At 38.7% G+C, this 16750-nt stretch overlaps 1 protein-coding gene across 1 annotated transcript in view; it reads right to left on the minus strand.

Annotated features, from left to right (window-relative positions):
• The window catches only part of LOC116328524 (polypeptide N-acetylgalactosaminyltransferase 10-like), a 118842-nt gene that overhangs the window by 57025 nt on the left and 45067 nt on the right, over positions 1-16750 (minus strand). Inside the window, exons 2-4 of the mRNA XM_031750337.2 lie at positions 16615-16717; positions 15378-15516; positions 8025-8191 (exon numbers count right to left, since the gene is read on the minus strand). Coding sequence (XP_031606197.2) covers positions 8025-8191; positions 15378-15516; positions 16615-16717 — 409 coding nt within the window. The remainder of the gene's footprint in view (positions 1-8024; positions 8192-15377; positions 15517-16614; positions 16718-16750) is intronic.

Consider the following 16750-nt stretch of genomic DNA (forward strand, 5'->3'; position numbering starts at 1 on the left):
GAGTTTTTTTGGAGGTATGGTTCTAAACTTTTAAGTGGTCTTAAACTTTGGATCGGGACTGTATTTTTTTCCCAATAACTTATGTTGTGTACTGTGTCACTGTACTTCTGCAGTGTGTGGAATATAGATGCAAACATTAACTAAAGAAATGGCATTAAGTGCATTAAACTTGCAAATAAGCAGAGCTGACTTAAAGCACAGGATAAGCCACACAAATTTCACATACTGTGCTGGATTAACTTTACTATTTAATTTAGTTACAACTGTGTTAAAATAAGGAAGTTACATTAACTCATCTTATTTTTGTATTTTTTGGTACAGTTGAAAAGTAAGAAAGGAGAAGCACAAACAAGATGAGACGTCAAAGAGATGAAACAGGGCAGACATGTCTTATCCTAAAGATAAGACATGTCAAGAAATGACAAAACAGAAACGTGAACACTCAAAGAAAAGATTAGAGACATGCAGGGAAAATGAAGAGAAGAAGAACAGCAAAAAGGAGAAGAACGGGAGGAAAGACAGGATATAAAAGAAGACCGAAGACAAAAACAGCAGGTTTCAGTGTTTTGTGTGTTATCTATGAGTCAGTGTTCTGCCTGAATGAACTTCTCCAGCAGCTCAGAGGTAAGCGTGGGCGAGCGTGTGTGAGAAGGGTACAGCGAGGTAGGGATCACGTTACCCTGACAAGGTGCAACGTATTGAAAAACAGATGAATGTGGATGTAAATATTGCTAAATGTAATCTTTTTCTTCCACTCTGGTGGGTGGCAACAGGAAACTCAACCATCACTTTGAAATTACAGCAGAGATTTTACACAGACATTATTTGGCAGTGAACATCTTGTACAGAAAAGTGTGAATGTTTCTTTTTTTTGTGTTTTCCCAAACAGGTTGCATAATTAAAGATGACATTTAAAATGAAAGCTTCAAATGTATATTTTAATCTGCTGCTTTGTAGTCTGGCTGTTTTGACCACATTGGCTTCGAATACACAAAATAGCTTCCTTTTTTTTTGGTTGGTTTACATTGGGCTTTGGTTTAAAGAGGGATATCGTGTAAGTCAGTTTTGTTTTGTTTTGCTTAAAGGTAAACAGTAACCCTGAGAATCAAAGAACAAAGAGTACCAAAAAGCTTTCCTGTAGTTTAGGCTCGTTCATGAGTCTAGGATCATCACACTCAAGGCAGGGGTCAGAGGGGTTTTGTGGGAAGTCTATATATATATTTCCCACTGTGCTCAGAGTGCAGATTATTTTAAAAGTTACCTCTGCAGTCCTTGGTGCAGCTGGTTCCTACTGCAGAAGGTTAAACCAATGTGGACAAATGTTCACCTCGCTAAGGTGTCAAGTTCACACAATGTCTGGAATTAACAAATGTTTTCTCATTAGCTAAAAAATAAATATAGATAATTTGTTTTGTTTAGTACTTATGATGACATCTATTGACTTAAAGTGAGATGAATAAATGTAAAAGAGCACAGCTCACACAACACACTGAATAAATTATTATTATTATTATTATTATAATAATGTGGCTTCAAAGTTAAGTAATTTCTTCTTATAAAAGACATACAAGACGAATACATAACTAATTCTTCTGCACTGAAGATGCCAGTTAAAATGGTAAATGTCCTGCATTTGTATAGCGCTTTACTCAGTCCCTAAGGACCCCAAAGCACTTTACACTACATTCAATAGCCAGTAACCCATTCACACACACATTGGTGAATGGGTTACACCATGAACTGGCCAGTTTATGGTGAAGAGCATAATGTGTGTGTGGGGCGCACTGACAGAGGCGAGGCTGCCGGACACTGGCCCCACCGGGCCCTCTGACCACCACCAGTAGGCAAACATGGGGTTAGTATCTTGCCCAAGGATATTTGGCATGCAGCCAGGAGGCAGCCTGGGATCGAACCACCGACCTTCTGATTAGTGGCTGACCTGCTCTGCCACCTGAGCTACAGCCACCCCAGAACAACACCACATGCAAGTTGCTGCTAGCCCGCTAACTAGGTGACACTAGCTAGCTAGCAAGCACGGCACTTCTGCTACGTCACCAAAAATGATGACAAGCGGAGAACGTGCAATATCCCAAACCTAAACCCCTGAAGATCAACAAGCTATTTTTGTCAGTTTGAATTCAATTTTGCAATCAAATGCTAACGTCAGTAGAAATTTACATGATTATAGACACAAAGGTGATTTTGACTGCAGTGTTTTTATCAACTGCATCATGAAAATGCTGTGTTAAGATGAGCAGCATCAACTTCCTGGGATTTTCTTACCTGGATTACAGCATAGGGACCTGACACCCCTTCTATAGGCTGAACAAAAAACTTTTCTTCCTATTCATAATAAATGATCACCTCAAGCTGCCATGGTAACTGATGGCCTGCTGAACTGCTCGGATATATTTATGACTTTTTGTAACATTATTTGGCATTTAGAAATGAAGACGTAAATGCATGAGCATAATGAATAATGTGGGAAACTAAAAAGAAATAGAAAGCTAAAAAGTGTTCTTATTTTATAATCCACTTTGATGTGTTCTAGTTCAGAGCTACAACTAACAAGTTCTCTCCTCCAGCTTGTTCTGATGAGTTTGTCCGTATCTCTCCATCCACCATCTCATCCAAATTAAATTCCCCTTTCCCCCCATTATAATTATTTCCCATTTCATCACAGAGCGATGCATAAATTTGCACATCAACCTCTTGATAAATGCCCATGTCTGTTTTGCAGTGGAACTGAATTTATGTTCTTGTGCACTTTTGTTCGGTTGCCTGAGGACACCACTGTAATCATACCCCATCTATCCCAGTGTGCTGTCTCTGTAATAACTGATTCACTCAGTATGTGTTATTTTGCGCCTGATAAACTGAAAAAAGAAACATCTGTGAATGTTACATTGCTTATTCAGTTTGGGAGGAGCAGTCTTTGCTGGTTTTGAGAAGCTTCAAGTCAGAGTCCCAGCTTTATTGAACTGCTGCATGTACAAGCAAAATTTACAATACGAGGTTACCACAGTGCATTTCTCTTGTATGTGGAACTTTAGACTGTCTCCCCAACACTACTCATTTAAGTGGTGTTTTTTAAACACAATAAATTAACTCTGGAAATGGATTTTCTGCATTTTTACTACACTGTAACAAACTGTTGTACAATTATAGGACATTTTCACAATAACGTAGCAGTTTTTAACACATCTAAACACTGTAAATACTGAAGCCTATGGATAAATTATAATGTATATACAACTACAGCTATACTGTAAACCATTCATTCTACATAGTATAACATTATTATTTTCTATATAATAAGACATTGTTTATGTAGATTACAGTACTTTACTTGCCCAGTAGTGGCATAACCCACTTATAAAGTTATCAATTGCTTGAACATATAAAAATCTAAAAGTTTACTGTTTGATTCACACCTGTAAATTCCATATGGTATTACAAAAATTCTTCAAAGTGTTTTTTCTGTTTTCGGTATTCCTGTGACATTATCCTCGCTTCATTTCCCCCTTGGTTGAAATTCATGAATGATCCTGGATTGGACACAGTTGAGCACACAGCACTTACACACTCTCACCACACAACACACAGAAATAAGACAATTAGTGATGTTTACAAGTATCTCACATGTTCTTACAGTATTATACACCAACGTCTTTGGACTGAGTGGAAGCCGGAGAACCCAGAGAGAACCCACACAAACACACCTGTTCCTACTGAAGATACTACAAAGTTTGTATTTAACATTAGACAATTTGGTTGTACATGTACAATTATAATAAAGACCCATTTTATTCTAGTCTAACATAACAGAACTATTTTTTACAGTAAGAAATTATAAAAAGAAAATGTTACCAAATAATCAGAAATTATGCACATTTCTATTTATCCAGTTTCTTCCTTTCAATTTTATTTGAATATTTTATGATAATACGCTCAAACCTAGTAAAGAGTAAAACCTCTTTAACATATTAGTGTAAATAAAGTCTGCTTCTTTTTTTTTTTTAATGTTAACACCTGGAAATGCCATATGGTACTGCAAAAACAGCTAAACAGTGACCTTTGTGTGGTCATAGGTATGAGTCATCGCAACAACCTTTGTAATATTCAGTTTCCTAATTCACACTATAAAGCTACATTATTGTCACACTTCTAGGTCTCGTCATTGATCGTGCTCTGGGCTTGATTTTATAATGACATTGATTTATTTCTCTTCAGACTACTTGTGGATATTCAAGTCTCTTTCAACTAAACAATACTGCTAGACATCAGAACCCATTAAGATATTCCTGAAATGATCTATAGGTTTGAATGGTCAGCAACCACATTTAATTATTCTGCGCGGCTTTGTTCTTTGTGTTAGGAGGCAGGCTGTGCTTTACAATCAGTCAATATACAGAAAAGTATGATTGATTGGGTCACTCAAATAAGAAAAGAAATAACCTAGAATAAGCTTGTATTGGATTTCACAGTTCTTCCATTGCTGGAGTGAAGAAGGTCAAACCCTCAAATTAGAATTAGCACAAAGAAAGAGTGGATTTTGAAACTTTACAACATCGCATGAGACGGATTAAATTTGTCAGTTTCTCAGAATCACAAAACAAAAACGTGTTTATTTGTCATCTAGAGGCAGAATTACAGTGGTGGATCAACTGCAATAATAATGATTCGGAGTACTTTGACTGACCTGAATGTTTCAAAGCTTCAACCAAACCGGGATTCAAACGCGTAACTTTATCTACTCTTTTCATAATACATGCATTACCACACAAATTCAAAACAGCTGATGAATTAAGAAACAATAATTCAACATTATTCATTGGGCATCTACATTATTTAGGATTCTCAAACAAAAATTTTATTCTCCCATTGCTGTCATTTAATATTATCAGCACTGACACGGGGACAGCCAAACACCACAGGCTGAAGTTTCAAAACGATGCAACCAACACATCCCCCCCCCAAAAAAATAAATAAATAAAACATTTAAAAAAAATTTTTAAAAAGCAGTCCGGCCAGGAATAACTTCAAAATTTTTGAAGATGCCCCCATAAACCTGAGAGCCACAGTTTGACAAATTTACCTAAAAAAATGACCTGTAAGTAACGTGTCTTACACCTGTGCATCCCAACAAATCAGCCACAGTTTAACTATTAAAATATTATAGTTATAATCTTTTTTTTTTTAAAGTTTTTTTAAGTATCTCTTCCCAGTGCCTTTTTTCCCCTCAACTTCCATCATCCCTCTTTCCCACCTCCTTTTGCAGCCTTCTGTTACAAAGCAATAACCCTCACTCTCACTATAACCTGTCACAGTGCTTGTACTAATTTGACTTGTTTCTGTAAGTATTTTAAGTCAATGTCTGGTCCCATTTTTGAAAATAATGCATTAGAAAATAAAAATCTCTCACCCAACATCGCCCTCTTAGCATTTACAATAATAATAATAATACAGCTCCAGCAACCGCTTCCACTTTTGGTTGAAAAACTACATACATACATAACATACTTCACACTGTGTACATTATAACATACCATAATAGACCCATTTCTGTAATATACTTACACATCTCTATTATTGCTAATTTATATTGTAATATATCTATATCACGACTAAAGCACTTTCTGGATGGATGCAAACTGCATTTCGTTGCCCTGTACCTGTGACATGTGCAATGACAATAAAGTTGAATTCTATTCTATTCTAACACATTAAACTTAGTGTGAAGATAAACAATGTTATCTCCAAAAATGCAAGAAAATTGATTTTCTGAGGAGGATTTAATCAAGTATATAACTTTAGAACTACATAACTTTTCATGCGCATATTTATTAAACATGATGTTAGGTTCCAATAATAGTCTTTTGAATTCTAAGTTTTGAGCAGAAGAACTGATCTGAAGTGGACAGACACCCACGCGCACATTACAAACTTGCAATTTATGTAAACTGGGAACAACAGTACTCTACTTTAATTTCACATTTAATTTAATCTATTTTAAGATTCTCACACTTTTAACATCTGAAAATAACATCACAAGAAGTTAAAGCAGTTTGAAATGAGCAGAAGTTCACAATCCACTTAAAACTTTCCTGAACCCAAAGAGAAAAGTTGTGTTGCTTCAATACAACACAAAGCTGAGCACAGCAAGCACAGAGACAAATATAAATCATCAGGTATCCTCTAAGTCAAACAGGAATAGTTGCATTAATTATGATATTAAAAGGAGAGAAGAGGCTGTTCCTGAAACGCCGCTCTGCAGCAAGGCTATAATTACACAGCATATAAACCTGGTACTAATTAGCACCTCAGAAAATATAACTGCACTGAGAAAAACATCTCATCAATTGTTTATCTTCCTCATGTCAGCAGTGAGGCACCAAAACAAAACAGCGCCAATTAATATAGAAGGCCATCAGTAACACTGCAAGCTAGCCTGCTGCCATGGAGCACGGAGATTGTTAATCAGCCTGAAAGAAAGTGACAGGGTTTGATAAAATGTGAGCGGTTACCTCTCTCCTTAACAACCGACAAGAGCAGTTCACCTCCGAAAGTCGAGTAAAAATCCTCCTTCACATCAGTTTCTTCTTCTTCTTTTTTTTCCATAAATTATTTAATATTTAAGGAGCTGGAAAAGTGAACCTGAAATTATGCATCACACGGTGGCTTTGCAGCAGGCTTCGTGATTAATATCGTGTTCTCACCTCCATCGAGGCCTTGCTGATAACATTGCACTTGTCCCCCCGATTTATTATGTAAGGGTTCAAAGCTGTACATTAATTCCAGAGTTCAAACTGATTAAGCTGTCTGTGTGAGAATACCGGTTCACACCAGAAAGTAGACTATTCTGCTGCTAACCTCGCTAACACTAGCCGGGCCACAGAACACCTTCATCATCACCATCTGTTCAGAGACGGCTGCAGGCAGCAGCTCCGAACACATTAACAATATAAATTCTTTTTATGCAGACAGGGAAGCTTCAGGCTTTGCTTTGAAAACTAACCCACAGTGTCGATTTCAGAAGGAAAATACTAACAAAGGCTGCGAAAGTGTACAAAAACAGCCATGACAAACATCTAGCATTAGCTTCTTAAGCTAAACATTTCTCCTGGCATTATTACAATGACACAAAAGAGCTCAGATGATGCTCGCACATAGAGCTTGGTTAGGACTTGCATTTAATATAACCAAGTGTAATATTAGTTCGGGCCACCATCAAATCAGCTGGACCACACCAACTCCTCCAGGCCAAAGTTGCTGCACCACTGCAAGCCTCTTTGAAACCCAGCTGTCCCTTTCCTGCTGTTTCTGCCTTATTCAGTATCATAGCTGTTCTAAGTGTTCTGTGTTGGGTTTTTGCTACAGCTGCCTGCGTAAAGTAAGTTGAAACGAGGATAGGAAGGACCTAGAAAATAGCCTTGGCCCCAAGTATTACTACTGCACATAGAAATAATATTCTTGGAATTATACTGAATGAGTTACAAATAAGATTGTTACCTTTTTGCAGTATGCACTAAGTTTCTTATTTTATTGTACTTTACTGACCATACTGGCAAGAACAACCAACCAAATGCTCAGAAGTGAGTTTAGGCAAGGCTCTCAGCAACAACACTCTGTAGTCTTGTTAATAAATGGCCGACAGGCCCAGTGAGATACATTTCTGAAATCCTGACTCACCACTATGAGTGAGAGTGTCTCCATTTCTCTCCCGCTCTGTTTATAATATACATACGCATGAGTGTCTTGAGATCACTTTCGGGCCTCCGCAGAAGCTGGCCGCCATGTTTACTTCTGAGCAGCTCGTTATTTGTGCAACAGTCAACAATACTAGCAAACAAATGATTCAGTGGTTTGTGTTTGTGCATGGAAGAGAGCAGGGGAGGAGAGAGAACAGCAGAAATAGTTCACTTAAAGTTCAGTTATCTGCAGCAAGCCACACTGACTGCATGTGTACACGAACGCAGGTGTTTTGTCCTCAGCAGTGACGAGCGTGTGTGTGTGCTGTGTACCTTTGTCGCTGAAGTCGTCGACCAGGATGATCTCGGCTATGAGGTGTGGAGGAGAGCGATTCAGCACGCTGTGAACGGTCCTGAGCAGCGACGACCAGCCCTCGTTGTGGAACGGGATGATGATGGTGGTGTTGGGCAGCTTCTCTGCATACAGCTTGTGTTTACAGCTACACATGGAAGACACAAATAAGAGGGGGGAATAGACAAAAGGGAGATATGCAAAAATATATTTTTAGCCAGTGTGAAGTATCTCATTAACTACTAGACAAATCTGATGACTTCAATGCCCATTTACTGGTAGTAATACTAGCAACCACTAACAATCACGACACAGACACTTCTTTCTAGGATAAATCAATCCAAAGCTCAGTAGTATTCCAAAATCAGTTGTTGCTACTGCTGTTCCCACCTTCTACTTTCTGTGTAGCACATGCAAGGGTGGGGAGATCCTAGAAGGGAGCCTTGCCACCAAGTAAACACTGGGTGGTACCAGTAATGATAAACCAATCCAATGCTCAGTAGTACTCTGAAATCTCATCTAGAAAATGACAGAAAATAGTGAAAAATACCTATAATTCAAGGTGTGATCACAAAGGCCTCCAACTCAATCCATAAAGAATTATAGGCGTTTTCTTTCGGCTCTAACACAACTGGTAATTTTGGATTACTCCCTGGAATTGGTCCCTATTGGTCTGTTCTGATCAAAGTTTTCCCTATTACACTATTCTCATGGGTAATACGTCTACAGGAGATAAATAACAAGTGGTTGGTGAGCAACGACTGTGTTGGTGTGACCAGTAATTGCCTGCGTTTTCCATCCACTTTGTGCCAAAACACTATGGTAGATACACACCATAGTTCAGTTTGTTAAAGCAGAACACTGCATTGACAGTCTGAAGATCAAGTTCATGGTGCAAAACCCTGTGAACGCTGGAAAAGCAAACACGCTACCGGTCACCTGACCGTTGCTTTCAAACTTGGATGCTGTGAGCTGAAAACGGTTGTTTGGTCTCTGGATTGGAGTTTGAGATCCTGCTCTCATCACCAGTCCTTGACTTGAAAGGGTCATCTTAAAACAGATTAATAATTTAAATACTTTCTGTTTACAAGTGCAAGTTTGAAGCACACAATGACATGACCTTTGAGCATTGATTGGCCAAATTTAAATCAGGGACAGTTTTTGATTTTTGTGAAGATGACATTTTCAGATGTCTTATTCTGTTGAGTTACAGTCTAACATTCAAGGACATTCAATAAGCTGTTGTGTTACAAGAAGAGGAAGAAATCTTTATTTTTAGAAGTTACAAGGAGGAAGATTTGCACAGTTTTCCTAATAATCATTTGAATATTTTTAATGATCAAAAAAGTTGCAAAAACAGCTTTATTCCTTTTCAATCTGCTCGATGAAGTGTAACCTAAATAAACTGCAGATGGACTGGAGATATATAATGTAGCATACTAGCGTACTATAGTATTGTGTTAGCAACAGGCATGCCCACACTCATTAGTTCAGTGGCAAGTGTTGTAAATATATTATTCTTTTACCTTTAACTCTGCAAGTTCATCGGATTTTCTATACTTTCTATACTATTTTTTTCTTCAGGTACATTGTACATGTAAGCTCTTCTCTTTGTAACAAAGGTTCATAGAGCCTCATCACCGTCTGTTTGGCCTTTACCAAAATGCAGTTACCACATAGTTAGAATATTCCTCCATGTGTTTCTGTGCTGGGGTTATTATTTAAAATGCTAATGGAGAGCGTGGTAGAAATTCTTCTGGAACCTGTGGAGCTGCCCTTTACCTTGTTGTACTGCTGTGCTCTCTCTACCAGCCCAACCTGAACAATGAGCTGCTCTTTTAATAAGATCTAATGAAGCATACCACCTGCTGGCTTGCCCCTCTAGACATTTGTCTCTTCTTTCTCTCGCTCTCTGAAAGATCAGGAGGAGAATCTATAGAGGCAGTAATTAAGTCTCTCAAGGCCCGTGTGGCTGCCTGAAACCCATCCTCTCTGTGTCTCTCCATCATGTCATTCAGGTAGTGAGTGAGAGTGAAATGGATATACGAATCCTGTTGAGAGGCCCGGGCCTGATGTGAATAGATTCTGCACACAGCTGTCGGACACCCGTCACTCTCCTGTCACTTTAACCAGTAAAACAGATACACCTGCTGCCCTCCCCCATCCCCGTTAGCCCCGTGTGAAGCATCTGGGTCCTCGTACTAGTTTCCCACAAGCCCAAGTGGCCTAGACAATAAAAATGTTCAGTCTTCAACAGAACTCTGTTGAGTCAGATTTTTACCATCGCCAGTTGGTGGTTCTGGCTGAGCAAAGATCCAGTTATGAACTCAAAGCTGTCATATATAATGAAAAACTTCTTCTAAAATAATGGTTGCGTAAGACATGATGTTACCAGAAAAAAGGCAAGAACAAGAACTCCAAGTTTTTCTATTAACTTATCATTGTGGCAGCGCCTTTACCTTTACTGAATAAAGACTTTCCCTCAGCACAGTTTTGCGTTCATGTTCTCTCACTTTAGCAGAATCATTCTGGAACATTGCCAAATTCTTTTAGCATATTCAGAAAGCTCCCTTGATGCAATCGGGATAAAAATAACACCAAAGAGCTAAAGAAGAATTTAAAGTAATCCCTGTGTCTATGCACAACAGCTCAACCTTTAAAAATCATCCTACCATTAGCAGGCCGGGCACACCTCTAGCTCTCGACTGGAAATTTCTCACTTATCTGCTCTTTCTGACATTTGATTCCACGCTCGCTTGACGACACTGCTGCCTGTGAGTTTGCAAAGTTTGAACTCTATTCCCTTGACAGCTATAACAAGCAAAGAGTTCTCTGTCCAATATAAACTTGATAAAGCGTGCCACCGTGATGCTGTACTGGTGGAAACTGGCTCTGTGATGGAAAATGCTTCATAAAGGTCACAGGATGTAGAAACTTTATAAATCTGAAGAAAAGGGAAAAAAAAAAAAAAATCACAAAGAACATAAACGCTGTCCTGGAGGTACCTCGAGAGAGAAAGCGTTTAAAACTGCTTCCCACAAGAAAGTGACAGCAGGGTCAGAGAACGGCCCTGTCAGGTAGAGGGAAAGAGCTGAAGGCTGATCTGTGACGAATCGGGTCACCAGTTCCAAAGCTGTTAAGCAGATGATATTTATAGTGTTGTCGTTGTGTTTATTTTCAGTATTTTGTTCTTAAATGAGTCAGAGGAGAAGCTGGAAAGAACCCAGCACTCTGTACTGCAAACACGGGCCCATATGGCTCGCCGTGCTTCTACAGCATCTGTCTTTGAATACTTTACTCTGCAGAGAAAATGCTCCGCTTAATGTGCACCTCATCAACGCATCAAGTCCACGACACCGGGGCAGTAAACAAAGAAACAAACATCTTGTCTCATCTTATTCACGAAGAGTAAAGCCAAGCAGTTGTTAATGTAGAAGTGCTAGCTGCTGCACTTGTTGTTTGTTTATGTTATTCTTCAACTGATCTTTTCTAGTTTTAGGCATAAACTGTAGAAGAAAAACATGCTGGGTCCGACTCCCAATTCTGGTCCCCACCATGGTTTATTTTTTTCTGCTAATCAGTGCTGCAAAACAGCTTAAATATTCTACAATGTCATTGTCCAAACTGAAGCACAGACTTCTTGGATGGACTGTACCACACAACAGTTTTTATTTGTCAGATATTAAATATGTTCCATAAGGCAAAAACATTAGAAAAACAGTCACAAGGCCCAGTTAGTGAGCTGCAGTGAGGCCTAGTGGACTGCTAGCAGCCTACTTGGCACGAATCTGTCACTCAAAACAGGTAAAACCTTTGATAATGAACAGGCCTCGATAAAATTTAAAAAGATGCGTTATAAAAATCATACCTCCTGTAAAAATGTTATGAAGATGTTGAACTAGCAACAGTGATATAACATGCCTTTTGTACCAGGCTAGTAACGCATTCATTTCTGCTATAAAGCTGCAGTATTTTCCATGGATGTTTATGGGAATAGACCTGCTTTAGGAGAGAGCCTCAAGTGACCGTTTCAGGAATTGCAGAATTTGGCTTTATTAGAAGTTTGAGCAAAGCTTTGCCTTTGGATCATCTTCCATCTCGGAGTAATCAAACAAAGATAACAGAATTGATTAAAATGACCTCCAATCAAAAAAAAAAAAAAAAAAAAAAAAAAAAAAGACCTCCAATCAATGAAGTTAACACATTTCTTGCTCATAAAATCTGCCTTCTGAATGCTTCCACAAATTAACCCCTCCTTTAACTAGAAACATGAGAACTGATGGGTGACGTTTGCTATGCACATTCATGTTCTCACAGAACAAAATTGTTTTCACACCCTTTTTATTCCATGAGGTTTCTGCAAACTTCAACAGTAAAGCCAGACATTTATTTAAGCTCCAAAGGTGATAATCCCAGACTCTAATGACCTCTTGGCCACAGATTAGCAAAATCATCAATATGTTATTCATTCCATCCAGTTCAATAACCATGGCAGGAAATGGGGGTCATAAAGGGTTTTTGAGTTTATGTTGTTTATTAAGCTTCCCTGTTGCTTCACTGTGACCAACAAAAAGAGCCAGACTTCCCACTTTCTCCATCCTCTGAACTTGTCCTCCTCCCAAGAAAATCCTTGTTGAAAAACAGTCGCAGCCCCACAGCAGCCAGACTGAAAGCTGCTCCCGTACAACTTGGCACACGTGTTCTGTCACTTCATAACACCTTGCACACAGGGGGACATCAATGACACTGTTAATTACTATCAAGAACATGGTTTATAAGTACATGGGCGACACATGGTGCATTATCAACTTCCGTGTGTAAAGCTAACTTTCTCCTGTGAATAGGCTGGTCAGGTTGATAATCGGAGCAATTGTTCAAAACAGTGCTCGTCGTAATGAGTTGGACCAAAGCCAGCCTGGATATTAAAGGTGCAAACATTGCCAAGTATGTTTTGGTTAGGGCAGAATTGTCCTGGTGTCTAACAATGGCTTTCTGCTTTACATCGAAATCGGTATTTGCTTCACTTTGGACGTTTCCTCTAGAAATCACTAAACTCTTTCAAGCCTTCATAGCAGATTTTGACCACATGCTAAACTCAAATGCACCAACTCTTTAAGTTCAATAAGTAGTGTTGATGTATTCACAAATTAAAGTAATTTGAGTTTCTATGACAATTTTCTCAGTTTTGGCTACTTTTATCATGTCAGCACGTGTCAGGAGAGTCGGATGATGCCTGCATGAAACTGGTAGATTGCTGGGTTGATGAGTACGTCAATTTCAGCACGGATGCCAGTTAAGCTCTGGTCATTGTAAAATGAAAATAAAGTGAACATGATGCAGTTGTTGGTGATTATCAAACATCAAACTTGTGGATCTTAGTGCACATTTGTCACTTAATCAAAAGATTTCAATTTGTGAAAAATGTTATGTTCATAAAGTTAAATAAATTAGAGTAAACAGACTTTTTAAACAGCGCATTAAAAGGAGGATATTTAACCATTTGGATTTTGAAGTTGCTAAATAGCATAATGTTCTTGTATTGCAGAAAAAGTATCCATTCCAAACTCATTAAGCTTTCACTCTGGTTAAACAGAGCTTTACAACATTTTTCCTCTTTTTTTTTTTTTTTTTTATTGCTGTGGAATTTCATCAGGTCTGAACTTTCGAGTCAACTCTTCTTTGTTCAAGTCAAACAACAGGTCAGATGACGTTATGGACGGACACATCAAGGCTCCTTTTTTGGACATTCAAACTAAACCAAATGTAGTGTTTAAGCCTAAAGTTGTGTTCAGACACAGTTAATCATTGGTAGGAATTTGACCTCCTTATCTGACCCAAACAGCCAATGTACCAACTATACGCTAGCTCTAAGCCAGAGGTGTCACACTTATTTTAGTTCATGGGCCACATACAGCCCCAATCGATCCCTGAGGTAGTAAAACTAAACATCAAAAGGAAGGAAGAAAAGAACAGAATCAAATGCCCTCTCTAAAGAACTACAAGTGCATCCTAAAAATATTAAGAACAGACCAGCCTGATGTCTCAGTAAAATAAATGCAATTGCATCATTATGTCTCCACATTAATTACATTTACTTTCCTTACAATTACATACCAGTTTAGCGGTTATTTGTATCCCTCTAATGTCAATCAGCAGTATCCTTCACTCTCAACAGTAGTTGCTTGAATCAATCTGCCCAAGCTTAACTTAACTTTGGGCCTACTTTAAGTTGTTTTTTGTTTCCTTTGGTTCTACGGCCTGTGGTCACCACATTGCTGCCAGCTTCCTGTGAGGACGTGTGGACTTCCCATACATTTTCACTCCTGTGTAGTCTTACTGTCTGAACATAGCCACACTGGTAACAGCAATGCATTTCATTTTAAAAGACAAACTTCAATGCAAGTTTCACTGTTTTTTAAGCCAAAAACCAGCCTGCTGGCTGCTCCCCAGGCCTCATGTTTGACATCCCTACTCTCAGCTAAACAGCAATGAACACACTGATTGTGTTTGTGCAAGTATGCCTGTGTTTCATGCTTAAACCTAAACATTATGAACGCCTTTCCTGTCCTTTTCAAGGCAAAAAAAAAAAAAAAGAAAAAAAGAAACATTTCCACTGACCTTCACTATTAATTTGTGTAAATCAGCATCTTGTTGAGCAGGAAGCTTATCTGAATCACTGATTTCAAATATTAGCCTTGCACAACATGTATCTTACACAAAGAGCTGAGAGCCTGCAGGTTTTCAATCCAGCTAAAGGACTACAGCAGGTGATTCATTTTTTCCTCTCCGGTTGATGGAGTGCCAATCTGTAAAATAACCTGCTGCAGTCTTTGGCTGGAATGAAAACCTGCAGACCCTTGGTCCTGTGTGGCCCATTTTTGCCTCTATGATGAAAATGCTCACACCAACAGAGATGTATTTTTTGTAGAAAATGGCAGTTTTGCCTGAGGCTACTGGCCACTTCGCTAGAAATTTTAAGAAGTGTTTTCTCTTTTTCTTTTCATCTGGTGCCCACCTCACACTCAATAGAAATGACTGATATGGCAGATTGAGATGTGATAAAAATCACCAACATAAGCCTGTTGGAACAGCACTGAACAGCACTCAGTTATTCACTGACTCATGAAGTCTACCTCTGTAAAAACTCTACTGCTAATCAAATGGCAGCCCATGTAGTAAAACACTCAAAGTTTTACTACACAGGCCGGTAGTGTGTAGTCCCAGTCTCATATACAGAGTGACACTAGAAACTCTGCAGATGTATCTTTAAACATATGAATAAGACTATAAAGTCACAATTTCTTTGGTGTTCTACCGAAAAATGCACAACTCACTTTGGATGACGGATATCAGGAACGGAGCGGTTCAGGGAGATGCGGTCGCTGACGTAAATGTTGAAGCCGTTTTCTCTGTAGGCTTGATCGACCCGGTCAGCATCAGTCAGGGGGAACGGCTTCCCCTGTTCACCGTTACCTACAAATTAACAACATTCCATCACAAAAACTTCAATCTATACAGACCAAAAGTGAGCAAGCAAATCTCACACTTCATTCTCTCCACAGAAATTCAACGAGAGGGGAGAAATTAAACAGTAAGTGAATTTGGGCTTTTAGTGACTGCATCACTACAGGAACAGAGGCGTGCACGAGATTAAAAAAAGAACTTAACGAACTAGAATTACAGAATTATAACTGGAATTAAAATTATATTAGTCACTTGACCTTAGCAGTGAATTTGCAGTCTTTATACCCTGCTTTGTGCTTCTTTTTGACTTCACTGTGATACTAATTTACTCAAATGAATACTGTGTTTTATTTAAGAACACTTCAAATTAGCAATCGAGTCCATGAACTCATTAGGAAATGTTAAAAGCAAAGAAGTCCAGGTCTGTTTTCTCACACACACAAAAAAAGGCTTCCTTTTTGGACCCACAGGAGTCGCCCGCTTCTCATGCTTAGAAAGCTCCACCTTTTAGACCTAGAAGCTACATCCATCCTAGAACACTCTCCACACCCACTTGTTAACTATAGCTGAAGTCAAAACTAATCTAAACTATATTAGTTTGTCTCTGGATATATAAATCAGAGATTAATGTTTGAGAACAAAACGACAAAAAAAAAAAAGCCACTCAGGATAATATTACATCGTCATATTTTGGGGATTCATTAAAAGAAGAAGTATGGTCCTGTGGAGAACAAAAAACAACTCTAATCATCTACAGACATGCATGTTTCATTAAGCAGAAATTACCCACTTTTCCCTCCTAAAGGAAAGAAGAGTGGAAAATAACTTTTAGCCTTTAACGGCTCATTTCAGGGGATAAACCCATTTGGACTAATTTACACTCAGTGTGTAAAAGCTGTTTTCCCTGAACAGAAAATTAAACCCAATCAGTGATGATTGTAGAAGATATAAACAGTATTTATGGCACCAGAAATGCATCCAAAGCACAGATTTACACCACTGCTGGATACCAGGAGAGCAACGCACTGGAGTGTATGCAAATCCAAAACCATCTTTCTTCAGTAAGTTTCATTTTTGCAGAAGTTGTAAAAAGAGATTTTGACAAACCAGATCGAGATGCGTCTCTTTTGATTGCTTCATAGTCATGCCAGTCTTTTCGCCGCACACCGTTGCGTCCCAGCTGACCGTCCTTCCCCGCACGATTCACTCCCTGATGGAAAAACAGAAGCGGACAGAGGGATGG

Source organism: Oreochromis aureus, linkage group 10, assembly GCF_013358895.1.
Source record: "Oreochromis aureus strain Israel breed Guangdong linkage group 10, ZZ_aureus, whole genome shotgun sequence".
NCBI classification, from domain to species: Eukaryota; Metazoa; Chordata; class Actinopteri; order Cichliformes; family Cichlidae; genus Oreochromis; species Oreochromis aureus.